The sequence below is a fragment of the Eulemur rufifrons genome, chromosome 1 (assembly GCF_041146395.1).
Source record: "Eulemur rufifrons isolate Redbay chromosome 1, OSU_ERuf_1, whole genome shotgun sequence".
NCBI lineage: Eukaryota > Metazoa > Chordata > Mammalia > Primates > Lemuridae > Eulemur > Eulemur rufifrons.
Genome location: NC_090983.1, coordinates 17137911 through 17162773, shown reverse-complemented (window position 1 = coordinate 17162773; position 24863 = coordinate 17137911). Strand labels below are relative to the sequence as shown.

The following is a 24863-nucleotide window of genomic DNA, read 5'->3' as shown; positions in this document are numbered from 1 at the left end:
GTGGTGGTGCACACCTGTAGTCCCAGCTACTAGGGAGGCTGAGGCAGGAAGATTACCTGAACCTAGGCGTTTGAGGTTGCTGTGAGCTAGGCTGATGCTACGGCACTCTAGCCTGGGCAACAGAGTGAGACTCTATCTAATAAAAAAAATTATATCAGATACTATTACATACTAGAAAGAATAGATAACTAGAAGGAGGAAGAGATGAAGTTTGCCATAAGTGGAGATGGGCTCAGTTTTAGAAATCACAGACCTGAAGCACTATATACTCCATAACATTCTGCAGAGACTTATAAACCATTAACTTATTAACATGAATACATTATGTTGTAGAGGGTGTGGGGAAACAGGTACTCTCCTACTCTCCTGTACAGCTAATAGGAGCTAAGCTGCACAATGTCTCTGGAGGACAATTTGGCATTATGTTAACAAGACTAAAAGACACAAATATTCCTTGACCCAGCTATTCCACTTATAGGAATTTACTTACTTGCACATTTACACGCAGAAAAAGTAAATATAAGAATATTTACTGTGAATAACAACAAAACACTTAGGTATCTACTAATCGCAGATCAAATATATGTTAATACATTCATTAGATAAAATGCTATGTTGCCATTAAAAATATCAAGGTAGGGCTGGGCGTGGTGGCTCACACCTGTAATCCCAGAACTTTGGGAGGCCAAGGTAGGAGGATCACTTGAGCCCACGAGTTCAAGACCAACCTGGGCAATATAGCAAGATCCCATCTCTACGAAACATTTAAAAATTAGCCAGGTGTTGTAACGCATGCCTATAGTCCCAGCTACTCGACAGACTGAGGTGAGATGCTCGTTTGAGCCCAGGAATTCAAGGCTGCAGTAAGCTATGATCATACCACTGCATTCCAGCCTGCGTAACAGAGTGAGACACTGTCTCTAAAAAAAAAGATAAAAATAAAAAATGTATATATATGTATGTATATATACATAAAGGCAGGTCTTTTAAATGTATTGATATAAATTATCTCTATATTCTATAATTAAGTGAAAAAGCAAGGTACTGAAAAGTATGTACAACATGATACCATTTGTGAAAAAATATATATATATACACAGATATGTATTTGTACGAGGATACACATACAGTTTACATATACACACATATATACATAGACATATATAGCTTTCTTTAAGAATCCACAAGATGCTGATATCAGTAGTTGTTTCAGAGAAGGAAAACAAGGGACTGGAGAAAAGAGGAGAAAGGAGACATTTTTTCACTGTATATATTTAAATGCTGTTTGAAATGTTTGCCTTTTGCATGAATTATCCATTCAAAAGAATTAAAAACAAGAATGAGTAACAAATAAAAATTACGACTGTGTGACCTCACAGACACACACATGAGCCTGAAATAGTATCCACCTACATCCTTGCCAATGTCCACCACCTCTAGCTTTTTCCCTGTAAAGCTCCCTCAAGTTCAGGGGTTTCCCTGGTGTGCATTCTTCTTCTTTTAATGGTAAGTATTTTAACTTAAAGCACAACTGTTAATCAACTGTTAAAAGCTAACTTCTCCCCACGGCCAACCAAGACTCATCCCTCTCTAAACACTGTTATCTCTTTCCTTTTCCAATTGTAATATCACTATACAAGTGTTCCTTACTGTATTCTTTTGAAAGAAAAAATTATTGGAGCTCATCAGCAAGGAGAACTGCCTCTGCAACCATCCTACACATTCTGAATTTCTGGGTCCACATAACACAAACCGAGACTAGCTATAGTTTGGGATTCCCAAGGGTTGCCCAAATGTATTGGTCCCAGAACAAGCATTATTGAGGGAACACTGCCCTCTGGTGTCACTTAGAAAGTTACAGGGGTTCTAAAGGAAACAGGTAAATTCTCTAAAGCAGATGGAAAATTTCACAAGAAATTCAATTAAAATCAACAAATGTGAGCGACTACTATATGCTAAGCACTGTTGATAGGCCTTAGAAATTCAGAGATGAATGAGAAATAGTTCTCCCAGCATTCAAGACTGGCTTTACCGGCTTCCAGATCAAAAGTAAATATCAGTAAACAATTTCTCAAAAAGTCTTCCCATCCAGTCATCTATCAATGCCAAAGTGTCACATCACCTAAGGGAGACTAAAGAGGGGAGATAGCCCAGCACTTTGGGAAGCTGAGATGGGAGGATTACTTGAGGCCAGGAGTTTGAGACCAGCCTGAGCAAGATAGTGAGATCCCATCTCTACAAAAAATAGAAAAAGCAGCCAGGTATGGTGGCATGGGCCTGTAGTCCCAACTGGGAGGCAGGCTGTGGCAAGAGGATCACTTGAGCCCAGCCCAGGAGTTTGAGGCTGCAGTGAACTATGATGATGCCACGGTACTCCAGCCCAGGCAACAGAGCAAGACTCTGTCTCAATCAATCAATCAATCAGTAAAATACAGAAGGGAGATAGGAAATGATTCCCATTTGTCTTCAGATCGCTCTGATGATAAATCTATACCCTCAGGCCTCCCACAGAAGACCCTGTCCTCTAAGTACTACTCACTGAAGCCCTGTTTGTTATTCCAGCAAACTAGTTTTTAGTCCACTCTAAATTTCTAATAAAATCTCCCGGATCACATAAAGCTATGAGTGAGTACAGGATATAATCTTTCTAGTCCCTGAAAATGGGCTTTCAGGCCAGACCAATCTAGGGTTCAAATTCTAGGTCAGGGGTGGGGAACCTGCAGCCTTAAGGACACATGTGGCTTTCTAAGTCCTTACATGAGGCCTTTCGACTGAATCCAAATTTTATACAACAAATCTTTTTATTTTTGTTTGTCTTTTATATTTTTATTTTTCAGATGAATGTATTTATACCCAATAGTCTTTAGAAAAGTGACAAAAGGAGAAAAGAAATTTTAAAAATAAAATAAAATGAAGGTATTTAAAATACCAAAGAGTAAAACAAGTTTCAACGAAATAATCCTCCCTGATTGACCAGCATAATTAGAACATCACATCAGTAAGCCATAAGGGCTAAATTAACAACTGCTATGCACATGATTTAGTTCTAACTTCCCCTGACTAACTGGCGCCACTACCACACGAAGCTGGTTGGCAAGAGTTTATGGGGGTCGAGTATGCCAGTCTGTTAGCTTTGGACAACAGTGCACTGTGTTTCTGTTTGAAGTGCAATTTGTGAATAGTTTCACAGCTTGACAGTATTTTTTAATTCTGTCTGCTTAACAGCCCATCATGTCAAAGAAGACCAAGAGAAAACTGAAGGAAGAAAACAGATTTTTTTAATGAGGATTGAGAACTGCAATTATTATCTTGTTTCTGTTAAAGTTAAGATAATTTGCTTGCTTTGCGATACTGCAATATCAACATTAAAGAAATTAAAGCATTAAAGAAATTCAATGCTCATCAGCATTATATTAATAACACTCATAAGGACCACAAATATTTTAAATTAGAGGGAGAGGGACGAAAGCTTGTACTGCAGAAATTAAAAGATAAAAAGCAAAAGCTAAGACAATTCTTTAAAGCGGCATTAAGACCTGGAAATAATGTCACCAAAGTAACTTATAAAGTAGCTTATACACTCAGGGAAAACAAAGGGAAGCCATTTAGTGATATAGAAATTGTGAAAGAATGCATTGTCAAAATTGTAGGATGCTTAGACCCTGATAACATTTCAGAGTACAAACAACTGCCTCTTTCAAGGAGAACTATAACTGATTGGCAGCATGAATTAGCCTTCAGCTTAACAGAACAACTCATGCAATACTTCAAAAGGAAAATATTTATTATTCAATCACTTTGGATGAATTAACTGATACTACTGACTTGGCGCAGGTTTTATACTTCATTCGGGTTACAACTACATTTTCTTTGCTACAAAGAGTTACTCGCTTTGGGCACTCTTGCAAACAGAACATGGGGAATAAATATCTTCAACAACTTTCAAGAGAAATGTTATGAAGTTGGACTGAATTTGGTAAATTTAGTGAGTGAATGTACAGATGGTGCACCTTCCACGACAGGAAAACATGAAGAGTTTATTGCACAGATAAGAAAAGTACTAACAGATCCAGATGCTATCATTTTTTTTCATTGTATCTTGCATCAGCAAAATCTCTGTGCTAAAGCTACTATTTTAAGTGACACTTTGCAACAAGTTATAAGTATTGTTGACTATATTCATGAAAATGCAACACAGCATCATCAGCTTTGTAACATGCTAAAGTTGAATAACAATGTAGTCAGCATGCATTTGCCATATCATTCTAAAGTGCATTGGCTATTTCAGGGACAGGTGTTGGCCAAAATTTTATCTCTGGGAGAACAGATAGTTAAATTTTATGAGGAACAGAGTCAGCAATGTAAATTATTAAAAGTTTCTAAAGGAGTGTAGTATTTCTGTGTGATACCATGTCAAATCAAAGCAACTTGAATATTTCTTTGCAAGGTAAAACTAAGCCTATATATATATGGCAAAAAATCCAAGCATTTTAAAAAAAGTTATCTTTTTTCAAAATATTTCTTCTTCAAAAGGAAATTTCCGATGAGCATTTTCCCCAGTTAGCAAAGGTTATTGATGAGCAGGATGATATATGTGAATCATTTGAATAATACACAGCTTTTGCAGACCTATTAATTGGAGAATATGATGAAAGGTTCACTGACTTGGAGAATCATGACATCACACTCAAATTAGCATTTCAGCTTCAGCTAGTTGATAACAAGGCACCTAACTATAGATGGTATTGACTTAGCTCTCAGTAGATGACATTTTAAAGTCATTATTTTATGCTTAAAAAGATCTAATTGAAATATGGAAAAATGTAGTAGAATACCCACACCTTTGGCAACATGCCCCCAAAAATGCTTTCTTGCTTTTCAATCACTTATTGTTGTGAATCTACATTCTCCTACCTAACCCAAATCAAGATGCCCTTAAGGTCACAAATGACTGATACTCCTCTAGAGGATCAAGTGAAACTGGAGACCTCGTCCTCCCCGTCACCCAGCGCCCCACTCGCCTCCTCTCATGGGGGGGGAAGGGGGAGTGGTTAAAAATATTTAAATATATGTAAAAAAAGATTTAAAAAAAAAAACTGGGGACCTCCATGCTGCAACCAAATATTCAAATGCTTGCCAACAAAAAACAAATACAACAAAGTCATTAAATGGTTAGTTAACTTTAAAATTAACAGTTTTCATTTTTTGAAATTATTAAGTACATAGTAGTTAGAATTTTTACAAAATAATGTAAATTTTTAAGTATATCTAATTGGAATTTCTGGAATGCAGCCTTATTTGATTACAGCTACATTAATGCAGCCTTCCAACATGAAAACGCTCCCTACCCCTGTTCTGGTTCATTCATTTATAAGCTGATGACTTTGGACAAGTTACTTTCAATCCCAGTTTCCTACTCTGAAAACCAGGGATAATAATACTCATCTTGCAGGACAGTTATGAGGATTAAATGAGATAACGTTTAGAAAGGAACCTAACACCGGTACATAGTCTACCCTGTTACCAGAGTGATCCTGATGAATCACAAATTGGATCATGTTAAATCCCTTTGTGAGGTTTTTCAATGAATCCCTGTTGCCTTTGGGATAAAATCCAACCTCATTAGACTCCTTCAAGATCTGTCCACTGTCTACCTCATTTCTCATACCTTCCTGTCTATACTTCAGTCATGAAGTTCCTGAACTTGCCCTATACTTACACATCTCTGCATCTCTTGCCTAGAATGACTTTTCTCTTTATTTTCTCCCAACTAGTTCCTACTCCTCTTCAAAACTCAGTTCAGAAACTGTCTCTTCAAAGAAGTTTTCTCTAATCCTCAACCATCCTGGGCCTAACTCAATCATAGAATTTACCAGACTTTATCATAATTTCCTGTCTGTCTTCTCACTAATTTATGAACTCCAGGAAGAGGCTATATTGTTTCAAGTCTGAATACCCACAATTAGCCCATAGTAGATGCTTAAAAATTTTTGATAAGTAAATGAATAAAGACTCTCATAAAGAGTGTAGACTCAAACTCTGCTCCTTTTACAAGGAAAAGATATATCAGACAAGAATCCTTTTTGCCCTCTGTCTAGTTAAGGAAAGTTTTCTGATTGGAGAAGAATTTCAAATAGGATGTACAAAAAAATAAGAGCACCTAAAGCTTCCTCTCAAAGTATCTGGCCTCTCTCCCCCCACCCCGTATTCTAATTGCACTTACCAGGGATGGACTAGCTAGGATGCAGTGGAAATTCCAATAGAAGGGGAGACCAGACAGCTCACTCCGCACCCGTAAAATCAGTGCCTCTGCCCCACATTCACAGGAGAAGGTAGCTTCACTAGGGTGAGCAGTGTCCTTCAACAATGGGCGAAGCAGGTTATCCAAATGACAGAGAAAAGCCGCAGGGGGAGCAGTCAGCCTCTTGTTCAGCTCCTAGAGAGACAACAGCTGTACAGACTAAGGGTGATAAAAGGAAACTGAATCCTTCATAAGTAATAGCAAAGGAAAGCCCTGGTTAACATGAAGACAATGGGCATGCAAGGAAGAGAAGGGAAGATATAAACATCAGAATGGGAAAGAAGAAAACAAAAAGAGTCACAACAATTAACTGACCTACTTCACAATTCTGCCTTGGGCAAAACCAATTTACAGAAGGCCTATGTATATCAGATAATATAGATCACATTATGTATTATCATCCATACAGTACAGAAACTCACTCTATTTCTCGTCAACACATGCCTGCCCACACACAAGAAAAGATCCCAGGGCTACAGGGACGGTGCAGGGTGTTAACTGGAATTGTCTCAACCCAGTTCAGCTTTGCTTGGCAACCTATGGGCCAGCAAGCTGGCTGATGTTAATGTCCCCTGACCTTCACTAGGAAAGAATGGTATCACCCCCCCACCACCCCACAGCAGCACTTCTCTTTATACTTACCTTGGCTCGCTGGCTGACCACACTAGTGTCCACCTGTTCATGCCACACCTGTTGAAGATCTGAAACCAGCAAGGCATATCCCTGCTTGGTGATAAAAGCCTTGGCCAAGAGGGAGTTCTCAGCAAGCTGTAGCCATCCCCACGGCTGCATCAACAGGCCCTGCTCCAGTTCCTCCATCTGCAAGAAAGTTCTAATTTAGCAAAGTGCCTCCAGGGTCATGTAGGCCTAGAGATGGCACCACTCACATAGCTCTACATCAACTAAAAATCTCCTGAAAATCCTCCCTGATAAAACAGAAGGCATGAATTTATGTTCTCCCAGTACATAAAATCAATTAATATTTAGAATCTTAAGGAATTTTTTTCCCCACATTAAGTTCCTAGAGGGTAGAAAAATCTTTCTCCCATAATGTTTAAGCCTCCACATATTGCTGTTAGTATTTCTGCTTTCTAATAATATTACAACGTGGAAACCTAAACCTCACTTGTTGCATCTTTACTACTTTTTTTTTTTTTTTTTTTTGAGACAGAGTCTCACTCTGTTGCCCAGTCTAGAGTGCTGTGGCATCAGCCTAGCTCACAGCAACCTCAAACTTCTGGGCTCAAGCAATCCCCCTGCCTCAGCCTCCTGAGTAGCTGGAACTACAGGTGCGTGCCACCACGCTCAGCTACTTTTTTCCTATTTTTAGTAGAGATGGGATTTTGCTTTTGCTCAGGCTGGTCTCAAACTCCTGAGCTCAAGCAGTCCTCCTGCTTCAGCCTCCCAAAGTGCTGGGATTACAGGCGTGAGCCACCGCGCCTGGTCTCACATTGTAAATAGTCAATGCTACCCTTTCCCAGAACTAGAAAAAAAGGAATAGTTCTTGTGTTATAAAACATCATAAGTCATAAGTGTCACGGCCAGGAAATTCAACTTACTTGATCATTATCTAAAAACAAAGCTTTGGAAGCTCTCAGGATTAAAAAAAAAAACTCTAAAACAGAGGTTCTTCTTTTTTTTATTCTCAAGTGTTGAAAAAAACAGAGGTTCTTTTTTTTTTTTTTTTTTTTTTGAAACAGAGTCTCACTTTGTTGCCCAGGCTAGAGTGAGTGCCGTGGCGTCTGCCTAGCTCACAGCAACCTCAAACTCCTGAGCTCAAGGGATCCTCCTGTCTCAGCCTCCCGAGTAGTTGGGACTACAGGCATGCACCACCATGCCCGGCTAATTTTTTCTATATATATATTTTTAGCTGTCCATATAATTTCTTCCTATTTTTAGTAGAGATGGGGTCTCGCTCTTGCTCAGGCTGGTCTCGAACTCCTGAGCTCAAACGATCCGCCCACCTCGGCCTCCCAGAGTGCTAGGATTACAGGCGTGAGCCACTGCGCCCGGCCAAACAGAGGTTCTTAATTCAGAGTCAATGCATGTGAATCCTCTGGAATTATATGACAATTTTGTGTGTACATGCATGTATGCATGGGGTGGGGAGGAAAGACCCACAGCTATTAGCAAATTCTCAAAGGGATCAATGAAACACACAAGAAAGCTAAGAAGCTCCGTGTCCAGGAGCAACAGAAAAGACCCACATCCCATTTCAACAAGGGCCTGGATGATTAGGAGGTCATGATTACAAGGCACAGCATATCACAGAGGTAGAGACACTGAATTAAATTCCACTTAACTCATTCCCCCATATCCCACCCTAGGGCACTGCCACCAATGGTATCATGCCCTGTTGCACAGCCTAGAACCCCTGGAAACTAACTTTTCTATCTCAATAGCTGAAGTAGTAGCCTTAACCTAGTAGATATTCAGTAGATATGGCTGCTTGACAGAGTTTATTTTTCCTGGGGTGGGGAAGGGTGATCAAATCTCCTTCATTATTTCGATCTACAAATACACAATGAAGAGAAGTGTGGGGGGGAGTGCAGAATGTAGAATATAAAGAAAATAATGAAATGCCTTGTTAAGTCTAATTAACACAATGGTTTCCATCTCAGTAAGCCATCATTCTGCTAACCATAACCTAGTTTTTGAAGCATTGCCTTGTGACCTAACTTAATCTGCACAGTAACTAGACAGGTGTAATATAACTACATATATATCTTATGCCTTTCATTTGCAGCAGCCTCAAAACCTTGTGTTTGGAAGATGGTATTTCCCTCACATTTCCCACGTGCTGTTCCTACACGTGGAACAGAAATGGTCTTAGAATGATTAGGCTAGTCTTCACTGGATAAGAGTTCCACATTGCCAAAGGTCATAAACACAAATTAAAGTCGCCAAACCCTTTTTCTTCGTTATAGGCACTCCCCAGTGTACACTTTAAGAGTCATCAAAACTGGGTTTATTATTCTAGTCCATTCCTTCAGAAAGCCCGGAAGCTCAGAACCCTCAAATTGACGGGATTTTTGTCCGGGGGGTGGGGGAGCAGTGTTGGAGGGTAGTTAAAAATGTGGCCAGGAGCAACTGGCCCTATAAAAAGGTCTGACACATTCAGCACGAGACTGGGGCTGGCTGCTTCCACCATTGAGCCTCCCGTTCTGTGTCTGAGGCCTCTAAATTTCCCCTTTTCTTTCTTCCTTCAAGGCCGCCTTTAAAATTCACGTTAATCCATTCATCCGTTTAGTACTCTTGAGTGCCGAGGAAGAGGCTCTGGGAGGGGGCAACAGCGGGGGTAAAGTCCCCTGAGAATGGTTATCTGCACCAAGTTCCGCTCCTCAGCAGTGAGCCCTCTCTTAGGACAGTTCCTCGGACACTCTGCAGAGGGCAGCAAGGCCCCAGAGACCATCCGCTGGGCTACACCCTGTCCCCCTGGGAAAGGGAGATCCCTCAGTCCCAGTACCACAGCCCCACCCAGGAGCCCAGCCTGCCGTCCAGCTAACATCCGCCCTGGCTAGAAGAGGCTTCGCTATCCGTCTGCTGCACCGGCGGCACTAAGGCGCGGCTCGGGACCCTTCAAAGGGTAACAAAGCCAACCAGATGCAGCTTTGACGCATCAAGCAGCAGGCAAAGCAGCAGGCAAAGCAGCAGGCAAAGCAGCAGGCAAAGCAGCAGGCAAAGCAGCAGGCAAAGCAGCAGCCTCGCCGAAGCCCCACAATATCCGCCGTGACTCCAGAGGCGGACTGCGCACGCGCGGCCCCTGCGGCCCCGCCCACTCCCAGAGGCCTGCCCCAGATCCCCGGCCGCGCTAGGTGCCTCCTGGGAGAAGGCGCCCGCGCCAGGCTAGACCCGCGGGGTTTCAGCAGCCGGTCGCCGACCGGCTCCGGCCCCGACTCGAGCTTGATCCCACCTACCGTCGGCTGCCGCGAGAGCTCCCTCCCTCCTCGCGGCGGGCACGCCCGCCCGCGCAAATCGAAAGGCTTAGAGACAGATTCCCGCCCCCCCCCACCATGGAGGCGGGGTCTTGTGGCACGGGGGCGGAGCCCAGGCCTGGCGGGGGCGGGGCTTCTGGGCCCAGACAGCGGGTTAAAGGAGCGCCCGGAGCTGAGGGCCACAGACCCCGGGGGGAAGTAGAGACGCCAGGCGGTCCGCCAGTAGAGAGATTGAGGGTAGTGCCGCTTCTCGGAGTCACGCTGGCGGAGTAGAAAGAATACCGGAAGAAGGTGTAAGAGAGGGGAGCCCAGGTTTTTGTTTGTCAACTCAAGTGACTTCTCTTCCCTCCCCTACCTGTCCAGTTTTGTTTTGTTTTAATGTCCTCAGTGGCATTAGAGTCTATGAGAGAAGCATTTCTCAGGCATAAACTTCGTAGTCTGACTTCATCCTTTACCTCTCCTCTGCCCACCCCCATACTTATGCTCTGTCACCGCTGAGAAACTTGAAAACTCTCAGCTCATCTTGTATTTTGTACAACTCCTGGTTCTGCTCAAGCTGGATCCCCGAACCTGAAAAATTAAAACTCCTCACTTGTCAAGGCCACCTCAGTGTTTCTTTCATAAAGTGTTTCCCACTGTCCCCAATCAGAATTAACTGTTCCTTCCTCTTTGCTCCCACAGCATTATTTTAATCTTTATTACAGACTGCATTCTGCTTTGCATTTTAATTAGCAATTACACAGGCTTTTTTAAAACTGTAAATGCCTTGGAGGGTAGGGACCTGTCTTATCCATATCTGCAGTTCCAGGACCTTGCACATGGGAGGGGCTCAATAAGTATTTGTTAAGTGAATGCTGGAGTTCAAGAGGCACTGAGTAGTTCACAGGCAAAATCTCATTCATTCATTCATGGCCCACTAAACCATGGCCTCTTTCTGGAACAGTTAGACCTAATTAAGAGAAGGAAAGGCAACCCACCCTATTGGGAAATGGGCACTCTAGGTGGGCCCATGTTAGACATATATTCATACACATACACACACACAAACACACACCCACGCGCGCACACACACGCACACATATCCTCTTTCAATGAGAAAGCAGTAGAGCCTGGGAGATGACTCTCCAGTAAGCTGGGAGTTAGGACTAAACTAACCAGGGTAGAAGGAGAAGTCTTGGTAATTACTGGGACCTAAGCCCTTCTCTGCTAGATGCAGGGCATGGTTCCCCAGAGCCAGGTAGCAAGTCTGACATCTCTCCTGGCTCAGAGGACCCCCCTTCCTCATCCCTGGGGTCTTCAGGCAGTGGGCAGAGGCAACAGAGACGCTGGGGTATGCAGGGACACAGGTTTGGGGTAGGGAAAGGAAGCCCATACTCTTGAGCAGCCTTCTCCCTGGACTTCTGCAGCATCTGAGCCTCTTGGCCAGCGAAAGGAGATGGCAGCCCTTGACCTAGGCCTCGCTCAAGCCGTGTGCCTGCAAAAGAGAAGTTGATCAGGCCATTGCCCAACCCAGGGAGTGTGACTTCAGGCCATTCCCCAGTCTGCTAGGGCTTGCCCTCAACTCACCAGGAATGGTGTTCTCTAGGAGGAAGCCTAAGAGTCCAGCCAGGAAGATGGGCTCTGTCAGCAGTGAGTGCAGTAACACATCCAAGGGGCTCCAGCCTACAAGGGGTTGGGGCCGGGCAGGAAGGGAACTCTGATCTTGTACCCTAGGCCAGGGACGCATATCCTTCCAGACCTAAACCTAAGTCTTAGACTAAAGACAAATCTTTCTGAATTATCATTTCATTCCCCTCACCCTTTGTCCCTCTACTCTCCATTCCCCACACCCAGGGCCTTCCCAAAGATCCCTGCTCAACTCACCCTCTAGGTGTGCTGTAACTGTTCCAAGCTCCCTTTCTCTGGAATGTTTCATATTAAAAGCCCCAACCTTATCTCCCACTTCTTACCTTCTGTGCTCTCTCCTGGGTTTCTCAACTTCTGTATTACTGACATTTTGGACCAGATAATTCTTTGTTTGGGGCAGGGAGCAGTCTGTGCATTATAGGATGTTTAGCAGCATCTCTCTATGCACTAAACACTAGTAACAATCCCCCCTTCTCCCATCTGTAACAGCCAAAAATGTCTCCAGACATTGCCATATGTCCCCTGCAGGGACAAAATCACCCCTAGTTGAGAACCACTACTCTAGAAAAACTGAGCTATTTGCTGTTCTCAGTACATATCTCATGACTTCCTACATCTATGTATTCGTGTACAATGGTTTCTCCATCAGGAATAACCTTGTTTTCACCAAATATGTTTAAAACTTACCATCCTTCAAGACCAGCTCCATGTTAACTGAATCACCTCAAACAGAAGCTCTCTCTCTTGCCGCTGAGAACCACAGCTCTTTATCTGGACCTTTCTTGTCATTTTCCTACACATCTCATCTCTTTTACTAGACTGTAAGTCCTGGAGGGACCTTTGTATCCCACGTGGCTAGCATGGTGCTCAATAAATATTTGTTAAGCAAATGGATGAACTACTTACACCAAAGCTGAGAGAAGGGTGTGGGGCTGGAGTCCAGAGAGCCCGAAGCCTCAGCCCCTTGCTTTCCCACTATTGAGCAACTCCTCTTCCCCTTCCCACTCCACACACCTGTGCTGAGTAGGACCGGGGCTTCCCGAAACCATCTTGGCAGCAGCAGGGCCATGAAGATGGAGAAGCCCACAATGAAGACATTCCTCCCAGAGTCAATGTCAGCCAAGTGGAAGCTGGAGAATCCAGTGGACAGAACCACCGCTTGTGTCACCCCCAGCACCCCGCCTGTCTTGTACAGAAGAAATCAAGGGGGTTTGCACAGGGCATTGCAGGGCGGGCAAGTTGTGATAGGGAGAGAGAAAGGCTCATTTCTGATTCTGCAAGAAGCCCAGAAGCCCAGTCAAGAAGCCAAGATGTTGGGCTGAGAAATTGAGGGCAGCTGATACATGCTTATGTCCATCTACCCATCTATCCAGGAAGGCTATTTAGAAAGAAAGGGTGCCAGCCAATGCAACTGGCTGGGCCACACTGGGCAGTACTGGTTCCATACCAGTCCTCTTGCTACATCCACTCACCGAGCACAGGCAGCGGGATGCTGGTGAGGAGCTGAGCCAGCCTCGGGGAGAGCCCAAGCCCCACACAGAGCAGCCCCGCTAAGTGGGCCACTCGCCGAGATCCAGCCTACGTGAAGAAGAGACACTAGAAACAGCCACTTCTCGGACTGTTCCAGGTCTTCGCCTGGCCAGCTCCTTCTCATCCTTTGGATCCCAACTCAAATGTTACCCTTCCAAAAAGCATCTTTGACCACTCTATCTAAACATGCCTCCTTTACTCACTAGCCTAATTTTTCTTAATAGCACTTCCACTCACTGAAATTTTCTTTACTTTCTCTTCAATCATCTGCCTCTCCCTCTATGAAGTCGCCAAGAGAGCAGGACTTTATGTGACTTGTTCTTTAGCCCAGCCTAGTGTAGTGCCTGACGCATAGGAGGAGTTCCGTAGTGATTTGTTCATGTCTCCATGCTCTTACCCCCTTACCACTTCTAGGCACCTCCCTAAGTGAGATAATGATATGAAGTGTCTGAGGAGTGCTGGGCACAACTGGTGATCAGCATGAGTTCCTCCCCTCTCCTGCATCCCCAGCTCCTGCCCCCATCCCCATCCTGGATCCACCTACCTGGATAAGACTCACTGTGCCCACATTGGGAAAGCTGGATGCAGTGCCCATGGGGCTGCCCAGCAGCCCGGCCAGCACACTGCCCAGCCCCTCCAGGCTCAGCCCTCGACTGCAGGCATGCGGAGGAGGCGGAGGCAAGTGCAGCAGCCGGCCACACAGGGCGTAGCAGCCCAAGGAGCTGGTGGAGGCTGCCAAGGCCATGGAGATGCCTGCAGCCAGAGCCCTGGGCGTCAGCAAAGGCCAGTCCCACTCACCTGGAGAGGGAGAAGGAGCCACCTTGGGGCCAGACTAAAGTCAGGAGCATCCCCCTGGCTCCAATGGCCTGTGCCACAAGAATGCCACAACGTGTTTGAAGATGATATCTTAGAACAAAACCACTGAATTCTAAGGAGAGAGACCCATTCCTTTCCCATGCTCTACAGAGTCGTCTTTGGTCTGACCCTTCCCTTTCTCTCCAGCCTCATCTCCTACCACGTTCCACCTCACTTCCTTCACCAAGATACACTGGCCTTGTTTTAGGCCCTTGTACTTGCTATGCTCCCAGCCACCACAGGGCCTTTGCATATGCTGTTCTCTCTACCCAGAATGCTCTTCTGTCCTGCCTTTGTCCACTTGGCTCCTTCTCATCTTTCACATCTCAGCTCAATAATCGCTTCCTCAGAAATACCTTTCCTGACCTCCCGATAAAATCGAATTCCTCATTGTAAGCCCTCATCATACAATGTATTTCCCGTTGGTTACATTTACCATGATGGCAATTTTACATTTACTTGGGTGACTAATTAGTATATATATTCCCCAATAGACTGTAAGCTCCATGAAGGCAGGTACTATGTCTATCATGCTCTTTACCACCTCCCCTACTACATGCCTAGCACATAATCATCACTCGAGAGCCTTAAGTTGATAAATGAGCAAATTTCACACACAGTGCCTCAAAAGCAATCTTTTTTTTTTTTTTTTTTTTGAGACAGTCTTGCTCTGTTGCCTGGGCTAGAGTACTGTGGCGTCAGCCTAGCTCACAGCAACCTCAAACTCCTGGGCTCAAGCGATTCTCCTGCCTTAGCCTCCCCAGGAGCTGGGACTACAGGCATGCACCACCATGCCTGGCTAATTTTTTTCTATATATTTTTAGTAGCCTGGCTAATTTCTTTCTATTTTTTTTTTTTTTTTTTTAGTAGAAACAGGGTCTTGCTCTTGCTCAGGCTGGTCTTGAACTCCTGACCTTGAGTGATCCTCCCACCTCAGCCTCCCAGAGTGCTAGGATTACAGGGGTGAGCCACCGCACCTGGCCAAAATCAATCTTTCTACATAGGTTGCCAATTCAAATGCCCACGGGGATGGTAACATAAGTGTGTCGATTGGGTTAGTAGCAGTAGTGCATGGTGGGGTATGCATTAACTATAGACGTCTGTCTCCCAGCACAGCCCCTAATAAAATACCTTTGGTAAGGGGCTGGAATTGCCCCTCACATTGGCAATTTCTCTCTGTGCATTTTGAGAAAACACAGGATTTGACTCAGGAATGAAATCCATTAAATCTTGAGTTCAAAGAAATAGTTATCTTTATTTGAGCAAGAGGGTGGAGGACCAGGAGAAAACCTACCTGGGTGAGGCAGCCAAAACCACGGTGCCTTAGGAGGGGCAGACAGCTCTAGGGGCACAACGCTGACACCCAGAAGGGCAGAGGTAATCCACACACAGGCTACAGGGATCAGCACCTAAGGGGCAAGACTGAGATGGGGAAGAACTCCTCCCCCAGAACCTCCTGAGCCAGCCTCGAGAGGGGTAGACAGAAGCCAAAAGCTAGGGGGTGGAGCGAGCATTCCATGCCAGCCCTTCTGACCTCCACTGCCCCTGCCCAGACCCCCACATACCGAGAGCAGCCGGAAGGCAGGGAGGTGAGTGTGAGTTGAAGAGGTCGAAGCTGGCCTCCAGGGGAATGCTGGTATGTGACAGGAGCCCAGGTGCTGAGAAAAGACCACCATGAGCAGGATAACCCTAGGAGAGAGAAGGAGCTTTAGGAGTGAGAGGCAGCAGACATCCTGAGGGGTGGGAAAAGAGGTGGGAGTGGGCAGAATACCATAAAAGGGGGTCCCAGAGAAGAAACCCTCATGGAAGGGGGAGGAAGGCTCCTTGGGGGACAGCAGAAGACAGTGTAAAAGTCAGGCAGACCAGGTGAATCAAGGAAGTCTAGGATTCTAAATATAAAAAGTGTTGTTCCTGCTTGGGTCGCTGGTGACTCTGATAGGGCCAGCGGCTCTGCCCTCCCCGAGTCCACACCCCACTGGGCACCATCCCATGCATCTCAGGACTCACGTACAGCAGGGCCAGCCCCCAGTGAGTGGAGCAAAACTGGGCCACCTCCCTGTGGGCAGAAAGCCCTGCCACAACCAGGCTGGGGGCCAGCACCAGGGGCCCACAGTGGGGGAACAAGCGGCCAGGACTCCCCAGCAGCCCCAGTGTGCCCTGCAGCAGCCCAGACACCACCACTGCCCCGGACACCTGGAGAGAAGAGGATGGAGAGAAACATTCTGCTCAATCAAACTGACCTCAGCCTGGACTTGCTAACTAATTCAGGTATGGGTCCCTCCCCAGACTCCTTCCCCAGAGCATCTGAATTCCTGCACAATGGAAACAAAAACCTCCCCAGGCCTGGCCACCCTTATCCCTCCTGCTTGCCATCCCCATGTGCTCACCTCTTGGAGAGAAGTGTTCTGGAGCTCCAGGCCATGGCAGCCAGGCCCCCTACACAGGCGCAGCAAGAGGGAGGCTGGGAGAAGTTTGGGGCATGGAGAGGAGAAAGGTATATGAGATGGAGACCCATTGCTCTATAGTCCTACCCGGTGCCTGGCACAGCTGCAAGACCCCTACAGAGCCTAGCAGTCCCACCACTGCCCAATCTCAATTTCGCACCCACCTACACCTGTATGCTCAGATGAACACCAAATCCCACCTTTACCCCTTGCCCTTGCTTTGTACTCACAGTTTCCAGGTGTCTCTATGGCCAGAGGTAGCTTTCGGCTGGTCAGCACCAGAGCAGGGATAAGGAATTCTAAGGATGGAGCCTGGACAAGAGGTAGCCTGTAGGAACAGCAGCCCCAGGAGGTCTGAAAACATGTGGCAGCCAAAAGGACTCACCCCAGTCTCTCCTATCTCCCACCTCAGGGCCCCACCCCTCTCCCCAGAGAAGTTCCCCTCACCTGCTGCCCATCCAAGTTTGCAGGACTGTAGACACACCACATGAAAAGAAGCTGGAGGCCAGGAGCTGAGAAGGGGAGTAAGAGAGTCCTCCTGGGGCAAGACTGCGAAGCAGGAGCAAGTGAGAGGCACAAAGTAGAGATGCCAGGACCAAGATATGCTGCAGGTGGAGGAATGAGGAGGGGCAGTCTTCAGAAAAAGGAGGAAATACCTATTTCCAGAGGCCTTCTCATGCCACACCTCCTCCCCCAAACACCCCCTTCAGCCAGCGCCAACTCCTGCACCTCTGTCTCCTACCTGCAGAGCCAGAAGACAGCTGAGGCCCCAGGGCGGAGGCCCACACAGAGAGGCCCAGGAGTGGGAGGAGTGATTCTGGGGAGCAGGTGGTGGCAGGGGAACCAGGACATCCTGGGAGCCCACTGATCGGAGTTGGATGGGATGGGGGTGTGATCTGCTCATGCTGCCCTGCCTTTTGTCTAGTCTGAGCAGCCCTGGGCCAGAGTTAAGTAGAGAGTCAGAGGTCAGAGTTTGGGTGAAGTTAGGGAGGGGATGGGGAGGGGTGGGGGTGTCAATGAAGCGGAGCAAAGGGATGAGGAATTTGGGGCAGGACACGGCTCTTTCACCTTTGCCCAGTTCTTGTGCAAATTCCATCAGCCATTAACTGGAAAGCCAAGTTCTGGACCCCCTCCCCCAAGAATCTTCATCCAGATCTCCTGCTGCTAGACCAGGTTCAGGAAAGTAGGATAGGAGGGGTGGGAAGGAGACTCATCAAAATAACCTGGGGAGATTTTGCAGACTGTATTTCCTTTCTCCCAGCACCAATATTCAAAACTAAATCACTTCACCACTAAATCCAAAGTTCCCAACCCTTTTAGGACCAAGCCCCTTGGACTACCTCGAAATGAAACTTGTGGATGATATAATGTACATCACATGTTACAACAGCCACAACTCCGTATGATGTCCTCACTGTGATGTAAAATGAAATGTACAATAACATGCATTTCATTATATGAAAGCTTGGCACAACTAAACCAGAAGACAACGAAGTAGTCCATATGTAGAATTGCTGTGGATGCGACAGCTACAATGCCAGCTGATACTGGTGCTTTACTGTCGACTCATGGACCACAAGCAGTGCTAACATTGGTAACCTGATTTTCCAAAACGGTGAACAAACTCTTGGTAAAGTGCTGAGCAAAATGACTTTGGTCTAATTTATATGGAGATGCATTCCTGGCAAGCTGAGTCTTTTCCCAAAATGTGCAAAAACTATTTCATGTTTACATGTAAAGTAATAGTCTTAGGCTTAGATAAATATAAACAGAATTTTCACAGACATGATCACCAGCCAGTCATTTCAAAGACTGTCTTGGGAATTCTTCATAGTACAGGAAGTCCTGAGCATTCCAGGAAGTCTAGCATCCTACCCAGGCCAACTAAAACACCTACAGCATCCCCTCAGAACCTCTCAACAACCAAAAAATGGCTCATAAATTTCTAAAATGTCCCCTAGGGGGCAGTACCACCCCTCCTGTGAGTGATCTTCAGCAGTCCCATACACCCTGTTGAGCTGCCCAGACTGTTTTCATTCTTCCAGTGATGACCCAGGCTTGGAGTTCTTGAAGTTGTTAAACAAACACCATGTGACTACCACTACGTGTCAAACTGGTGAGGACATCAGGATAAAAAGTGCCCTCGGGGCTTGCCCTCAAGGAGCTCATGGGCCTCTCTGCTGGATACACAGCTTGACCACTCTTGGCAAGGCATGCTTCAGGATCCACAAGGATAGTACTCACCCAGAACACATGACAGACAGGGCCAACCCGGGCATGGGACAGTTACCATTTGTGTCCCACAGCACCCCAAGTTGAGCAGCACTAGGGCCCTGTGGTGTTGGGAGCAGGGATGAGGGGAAGTTAGAAATAGGCACCTGTGACTATGAAACAACAGGAAGTTCTGAAATGGGGGCTCAGAGAAAACAGTTTGCAAGATGACAGGATCAGGAAGTAGGGAGGCTTGGAAGGCAGATACAAGAAGAGATCTTTAACGGCTGCTGCAGAAGGAAAAGTCCAGGCCATGCAACTGAAACTGTTTATTGAAATCTCAGTTCTACAAAAGCGTGAAAAACCCAGATACAAAGCAGAGGCCAGAGGCCTGGGAAGAGGAGAGGAACCAGAAGAGAGGGAAACCTAGGAGCAGGGCACTAAAAAGAAAAGGTTGGAAGACAAAAGGTCAAGGTTGAAGGCCCCAGCAGTCTTGGCTCCATTAGACTACATTCAAGGAATGGGAGCAAAGGTTTCCCACCTCACTTGACCTTCCCTCAGTAGCTCCCTCCTTGACCCCATCAGTCCCTGGCTCTCCTGCCTCAGGGACATCACACAGGCCATGTCAATGTTTCCTTCCTCCCCTCACCTCACTTCCCCCATCTCCCATCTTTACCCTTCCATCCTAGGGAACTCAAAAGCAAGTCTAGAAGAACCCAGAAGAGACAGAGACAAGGGCTTCTCCTCTGTCCATCATGATATGCCCCTGGTCACTGAGCAGAAGCCTTCCCTGGCACCATCACTGCCCTGGCCAAGCAGCCAGCCACTGAGGTCTAGGAGAGTGAACGACCTTCAGTCTTTCTGCCCCACCACCCCTTAAGCTCCTACCCAGGAGGACACGGGACCCTTCAAGGACCCAGAGAGGTAGGAGAACATCTAAATCAAGCTTTGCTCCTCCAGGTTCTTAGGGACTCCCAAATCCTCTTAATTTATTCCTCGGAACCCTACCTAGCCCGGGAAAATGAAAGATTTGAGGCGGGCCAGCTCCATGACACTGAAAAGGGAACATTGCTGGGGCTGGGGTAGGGGTGGGGGCACAGGGCTCCAGGGCCAGGGTGGAGCCAGGCCATGGGTGTGGTACCAGGGGCTGGGAGGCCCAGTGGGGACCGTATGATTGGGGTGATGGCAGGCACGGCAGGTTGGGGAGGCTCTCTGGAGCTTCTGGCAAAGGGGGCAGTTATGGAGAAGAGTGGAAGGGGCAGGGGGTTCTGGGGGAGGCAACGGAGGGGGAGTCAGTGAGGCCAGAAGACTGCCCCAGAGTGAACGCAGTCCTTTGTCGCCTTCTGGGCAGCTGGAGACATTAGCAGGAGACGACAGGCACTGTGGTACAGAAGGTACGCAGGGCTCCAAGAGGCACCGGGAGGTCACTCCAAGGTCAGGGGGGCCAGGTGGAGGGCTGCAGGACAGCCCCAAGGACTGGTGTATGACAGCCACTGATGCCACAGCCAGGGCCACACTGCTCACATATGCCACAGCTAACAGGCAAGATAGCTGCAGGAGAGGAAATAAGAAGCAGAATTCTGACTATCTCTAACACACTAACCCCTTATCTCTAGAGACTTGTGTTCAAGTTGAAACTCTCTATAGCCATTTACACCCTGCCCTGCCCATCTACTCCCAAACCCCATCTACTCCCAAATCCCATCTTCTGAGCTTTTCACCAATTGCTTGGCACCAGCACACAGCAATTGCCTGACACCCTACACACCAGCCCATGCAAGTTCCCTACCCTTCCTGGCCCCTCCTCACCTTTACCAGCCTCTGGCAGAGGGAGCCCAGGGCCAACTGCCAGGTTGGTTGTTCCAGCAGCACACACAGGTCTGTGTAGGTGTACCAGCCCCGCCGCCATCCCTGCTGCTCAGCCACACTGATGGAAAGGGAGCAACAACAGAGAGAGTCATAACTCTCTTGCAGCCAGCCCAGTGACACACTGATACCCACCAGAAAGCACTGGGGAGCTTGCTAAACATACAGATTCCTAGGCTACCTGTGGATCCAGAAAATGAGGGTGAGACTAAGACCTGTATTTTCAACAAGCCACTCCCACCTTCCCAAAGGTGATTATGAAGAGAACAGATAGGTTTGGGAACCACTACCTTGGCGATTCTCTTTCTTGTCTCCTCCCTCCCCTGTTACACAGACCCTCCTCTCTACCTGTTATAGCTTAGGCCTCAGTCCCCAAATCCCTTGAGCCCCTCTTCCCAACTCCTAGAACCTACCAGCTCTCTAGCCAGCTGAGCACCTCAAAGATCTCCCGAGGGTCAGTGTAGAGACGCCAATCCTATGGGTAAGAGGAGAGAACACCAACCCAGACTCAGATATGAGCCACAGTCATTTAGTAACAAGAGCCATGGCAGCACTACAACCAGCACTATGGCTAACGCTTATTTGGCACTTATATATGCTGGATACTGTCCCAAGAATTTTTATGTATTAACTCATTTAATCACTATCTACCCAGTTTCACATTATACCTTCCATTAAGGAAGACAAGGGAAAATGACTCTGAGAATAGTCCATGCCCATAGAGAACTCAGAATCTAAAGACAAAGAAAGTCTGGAAGCAAATACGCAGAGCCCAATAGGATAGGCTCTGAAGAGTGTACCCTGCGGGGCCCTGGAGGAATAGAGGCGGGGGGAGGCAATGTTCCAATCCTGGCCTCACTGCTCCAGGAACCCCCAAAAGTTGTGCTTAGTCCTGAAAGGGTAAAAAGGGAAGATACTAACAGAAAGGTACAAGGAGGACAGGCAGAGAAAGAAATGAAGAAACAACAGAAGGCCGAGAGAGAACAAAGAATGAAAAGAAGGTAAAGATGGGCCGGGGAAATGGAGAAAGAGAACAGCTAGCTACTCACCATGGCACTCAGGAAGCCCCTCTCCAAGGCATTGAGAGCAGGCACGGGCATACCTCCAGCGGCTCCCCATTCGTCATTGAAGACCTCCTCCTCTTCCCCTTCATCATAGAGGTACTTACTGGCCACCATCTGCAGAGGAACCAGAAGTGGTGTCAGTAGAGCTCACACCAGGCTCCTGGCTCACTAGGGAGAGGAAGGGGAGGGGTCCCACGTCTTACCATGGAGATCAGGAACAAGTCAGAGGATGACACGTGCTGCAGGTAGTCTGGGTTGCGGTGTCGGAGCCGCTCAATGTACACCAGAGCTAGCATCATAGCACAGGGGGAGATGCATGCCTCCCTGGGTGGTGGAAAGGACCAGTAATTAAACCCCAGGGTCCTTCAACTCTTGCAACTCATGCTCATTTGTCTTTACATCTTCTCTTTAGAGATAACCATTCTCCTCTCTCTAGGACCTAAACACTCTCATCCTATCCTCCTTAATTCCAGACTCACCGGGACACATGAGCTACGTATTTCTTCTGAAGTCGGCGAATAGGGCTGGGGGCTGCCTTCTGGAGCAGTTCCACAGCAATGTCTGCACAGGACAGAAAGAAGGCAGAGTGAACGCACAGCTCCCACTCACCAGTCTTCACTGCTATCAGCAGAAGACCCAGATCTATATTTTGTGAGGCCTTGGGAACAGGACCATAGTAACAAAATAGAGATCAAATTCTCCCACACTGAGACAAAAAGCCCATTCCAAGTCAGAATTTCAGCTCATTCTAGCAGGAAGGCTTATTTCCCTGTCACTTGAAATTACCCAGATTTGCCTTTCACAGTTGTTCCTCTGAAAAATAAATATGCTTGTTTTCTTGGGGTACATGTAATAGAAATCCTTAAAAAATTAAAAGTTTCTGGTATGTAAATCGAGAGTGATACAGATTTGTGAGACAGTATTGTTTTTTACTCACTTGGATTAAAAGAATGAACATAAACTGTGTTCTTGAACCAAGTACCAATAAGCTAACTATGGAAAAACAGTGCCACTCGTGGGGTAAACCCCCAGTCATTTTGGTGTCTGCTGACTACCGCATTTTCATGCTTCTCGCTTGCCCAGGCACACAACACTGCCTGACCTGCCACGGGGCTGGAGAGCTCCTCCAGGCTACAGTCAGCTTCCCAGTCCCAGCCATAGTAAAGTCTCCTTCGGATCCGAGCACTCAGCTTCTGGTGTCCTGGGAGGAACTAAAACAAGGCAGCCGGGCGGTGAAGGGCAGAAAGGGTATGATGGACATCCTGGCTCCAGCTGGAAAGAGGTGGGGGAAGGCAGGCCCGCCTCACCCAGCCCGGCTCTCTGGATTGTTTGATGGCAGCTGGTCCCAAGGGGGAGGAATACCCCCACCCCACCAAGCGCTCCCGGGGAGAGATTCTCTGAGAAGGACCTCCGGTCTGGCCACCTCTGCCCCCATTCCTATACCCGGCGGCTCTCCCTCAGGGCCTAAGCGGCCGGGGCCACGAGCAGGCACTGCTCGAACGGCTGCCGCCCAGTCCTGGGCACAGCAGTCAGGCGAGCCCGCAGCCCCACTAGGGCCGGGAGGGAAGCTTCCGGGGTCCAGGCTCCAAGTGCCGGGAGGCTGGGGAGGAGGCGGGCCGCACGCTCACCGTGAAGTCCTGGAAGCCGGAGAGGGAGAAGGTGACTTCTTCGTCCAGTAGGAGCCCGGCCACGTCCATCGCGCCGCCAGCCGCCGCCCTGAGAAGGTGAAGGAGCGGGAACGAGTTGTAAGAAAGCCGCCGCAGAGCCGTCTTTGCCCGCCCGTCCACCTGCCCGCCAGCCTCCCCCGTACGGGCCGCCGCCCTCGCCCGCGTAGCCCCCTCCCCTCGCGCTGGCGGCGGCAGGCGGAGCCCCGGCAGGCGGGTGCTTCTTCCTGTTCCGCCCCGGGCGCGGCTCTGGGCCGGAGGCCGGGGACACCCGGCATCGGTGCGGCGCTCACCTCGCGAAGTAGAGAGGAGCCCAGGCTGCGAGGCTCAAGTGCCTGTGCCGCGTCTGCCCCGCGTTTACAAGCCACAGGGGTGTAGCCCGCGAGTCAGCGCCTGGCACTTCCTGCCGCCCGCTAGGCCCAACCTCCGGCCCCCGCCGGGAAGGAGCCAGACCCGAACTCCTGATCTCCCCGAGCCGGGCCAAGTCAACGAGCTGTGTCCCGGGCGCCCTTGTCTGAGAAATGGGGACAGTTGCTAGGGGCAGAAGTTTTTCGTACTGATGTAGATATAAATGATAATAAAACGAGACGCAGAACGAATGTAGATTGTTTTTTAAAAGGGAAGATACACACACACACTTAGCAATGTACATAAAAACCATCTGAAAGGATACACGAGAAACTTAACCAGTGGCTGAATTGTGGACAAGATAGAAGATAAACTTACTTTCTGCCATACCTTTTAGTACAGTTTGAAATTTTAAATCTCAGTGCATATTTTGTGGGATTACTGGATGCAGTAATCACAAGTAAACAAAAAAGGGTAAACACGTCCCCTCCCCAAATAAACAGCATCTAAACAAGGTTTTATTTTTAAACTCACCTCCCGCCCCCAATCTCACGTTTGAGGTGGGGGGAGGAAGGAACTCTGATACGCGGAGGCTGGAAAGAGATGGGGAACTTCCGAGTAGGTGAAGCTGTTTTCGAGTCTGTCGAGTCACGCGCTGGTGTGTTTACCCGCCGAGGGGAGGGAACAAGGAGGACCAGTGCGTTGAGGGTTGAGTAATGGGACGGCCGCCGCCCTTCTCGAGAGTAGCAGATCCTACCCGGGATACCCGGCGTCTGGAAGCCCGCTTTCTGCCCCTCCAGTCAGGGATAGGGGCCAGCACCGGACTTCCTAGCCGCCTTGCCCGCCCTTCGAGAAGAAAACTGGCGGGTCTGCAGGGACCTGGACCCTGACCTGCGGTCACAACTTCAACAGCCAGTACACGCACCTGCGTAGGCGCAGGGTCACCAGCGGCCACCTGCGCGCACGCGCGAGCAGCCCTATCCCGGCAGTTAGGCCGCGTCATGTGATGAGCTCGTCGC

At 47.8% G+C, this 24863-nt stretch overlaps 3 protein-coding genes across 7 annotated transcripts in view; all 3 read right to left on the bottom strand.

Annotated features, from left to right (window-relative positions):
* Positions 1–10433, bottom strand: part of NHEJ1 (non-homologous end joining factor 1) — an 83508-nt gene extending 73075 nt beyond the window's left edge. The window contains exons 1-3 of the mRNA XM_069466934.1: positions 10219–10433; positions 6944–7120; positions 6224–6436 (exon numbers count right to left, since the gene is read on the bottom strand). Of these exons, the coding sequence (XP_069323035.1) occupies positions 6224–6436; positions 6944–7120 (390 nt within the window). The 5' untranslated portion in view covers positions 10219–10433. The remainder of the gene's footprint in view (positions 1–6223; positions 6437–6943; positions 7121–10218) is intronic.
* A 365-nt stretch (positions 10434–10798) lies between these two features.
* On the bottom strand, positions 10799–17839 carry SLC23A3 (solute carrier family 23 member 3). 3 transcript variants are annotated; one of them, XM_069477847.1, is made up of 12 exons: positions 17434–17839; positions 17139–17296; positions 16898–17019; positions 16635–16708; positions 16259–16440; positions 15813–15936; positions 15542–15656; positions 13937–14190; positions 13335–13440; positions 12877–13044; positions 11803–11898; positions 10799–11710 (listed from the first exon to the last, which is right to left on the bottom strand). In XM_069477847.1, exons 1-12 carry the CDS (start codon positions 17785–17787, stop codon positions 11418–11420), a joined length of 2046 nt encoding a protein of 681 aa, XP_069333948.1. In that variant the 5' UTR covers positions 17788–17839; the 3' UTR covers positions 10799–11417. The 3 variants fall into 3 exon arrangements, with proteins under 3 accessions (XP_069333948.1, XP_069334030.1, XP_069334111.1); XM_069477929.1 differs by having other exon boundaries at positions 10800–11710; positions 16922–17019; XM_069478010.1 differs by lacking the exon at positions 13937–14190 and having other exon boundaries at positions 10802–11710; positions 15542–15589; positions 15809–15905; positions 16922–17019.
* A 1361-nt stretch (positions 17840–19200) lies between these two features.
* On the bottom strand, positions 19201–24806 carry CNPPD1 (cyclin Pas1/PHO80 domain containing 1). Of its 3 annotated transcripts, none has more exons than XM_069478496.1 (9): positions 24770–24806; positions 23461–23548; positions 22935–23043; positions 22312–22393; positions 22036–22156; positions 21818–21946; positions 21182–21243; positions 20712–20829; positions 19201–20453 (listed from the first exon to the last, which is right to left on the bottom strand). In XM_069478496.1, the coding sequence occupies exons 2-9, from the start codon at positions 23527–23529 to the stop codon at positions 19911–19913; spliced, it is 1233 nt and encodes a 410-aa protein (XP_069334597.1). In that variant the 5' UTR covers positions 23530–23548; positions 24770–24806; the 3' UTR covers positions 19201–19910. The 3 variants fall into 3 exon arrangements, with proteins under 3 accessions (XP_069334597.1, XP_069334434.1, XP_069334511.1); XM_069478333.1 differs by lacking the exon at positions 24770–24806 and adding an exon at positions 24379–24679; XM_069478410.1 differs by lacking the exon at positions 24770–24806 and adding an exon at positions 23790–24031.
* Between the last annotated feature and the right edge of the window lie 57 nt (positions 24807–24863).

Excerpts from the sequence above, each read along its gene's own strand:
- SLC23A3 (XM_069477847.1), bottom strand. The coding sequence starts at position 17,787 with ATGGAATTTGCACAAGAACTGGGCAAAGGTGAAAGAGCCGTGTCCTGC. Across the intron at positions 17,020-17,138 it reads CAAACTTGGATGGGCAGCAG|GCTACCTCTTGTCCAGGCTC; the intron begins GTGAGGGGAACT and ends CTGTTCCTACAG. Across the intron at positions 16,441-16,634 it reads AGAACACTTCTCTCCAAGAG|GTGTCCGGGGCAGTGGTGGT; the intron begins GTGAGCACATGG and ends TCTTCTCTCCAG.
- CNPPD1 (XM_069478496.1), bottom strand. The coding sequence starts at position 23,529 with ATGGACGTGGCCGGGCTCCTACTGGACGAAGAAGTCACCTTCTCCCTC. Across the intron at positions 23,044-23,460 it reads CCGGCTTCCAGGACTTCACG|TTCCTCCCAGGACACCAGAA; the intron begins GTGAGCGTGCGG and ends GCCTTGTTTTAG. Across the intron at positions 22,157-22,311 it reads TACGTAGCTCATGTGTCCCG|GGAGGCATGCATCTCCCCCT; the intron begins GTGAGTCTGGAA and ends TCCACCACCCAG.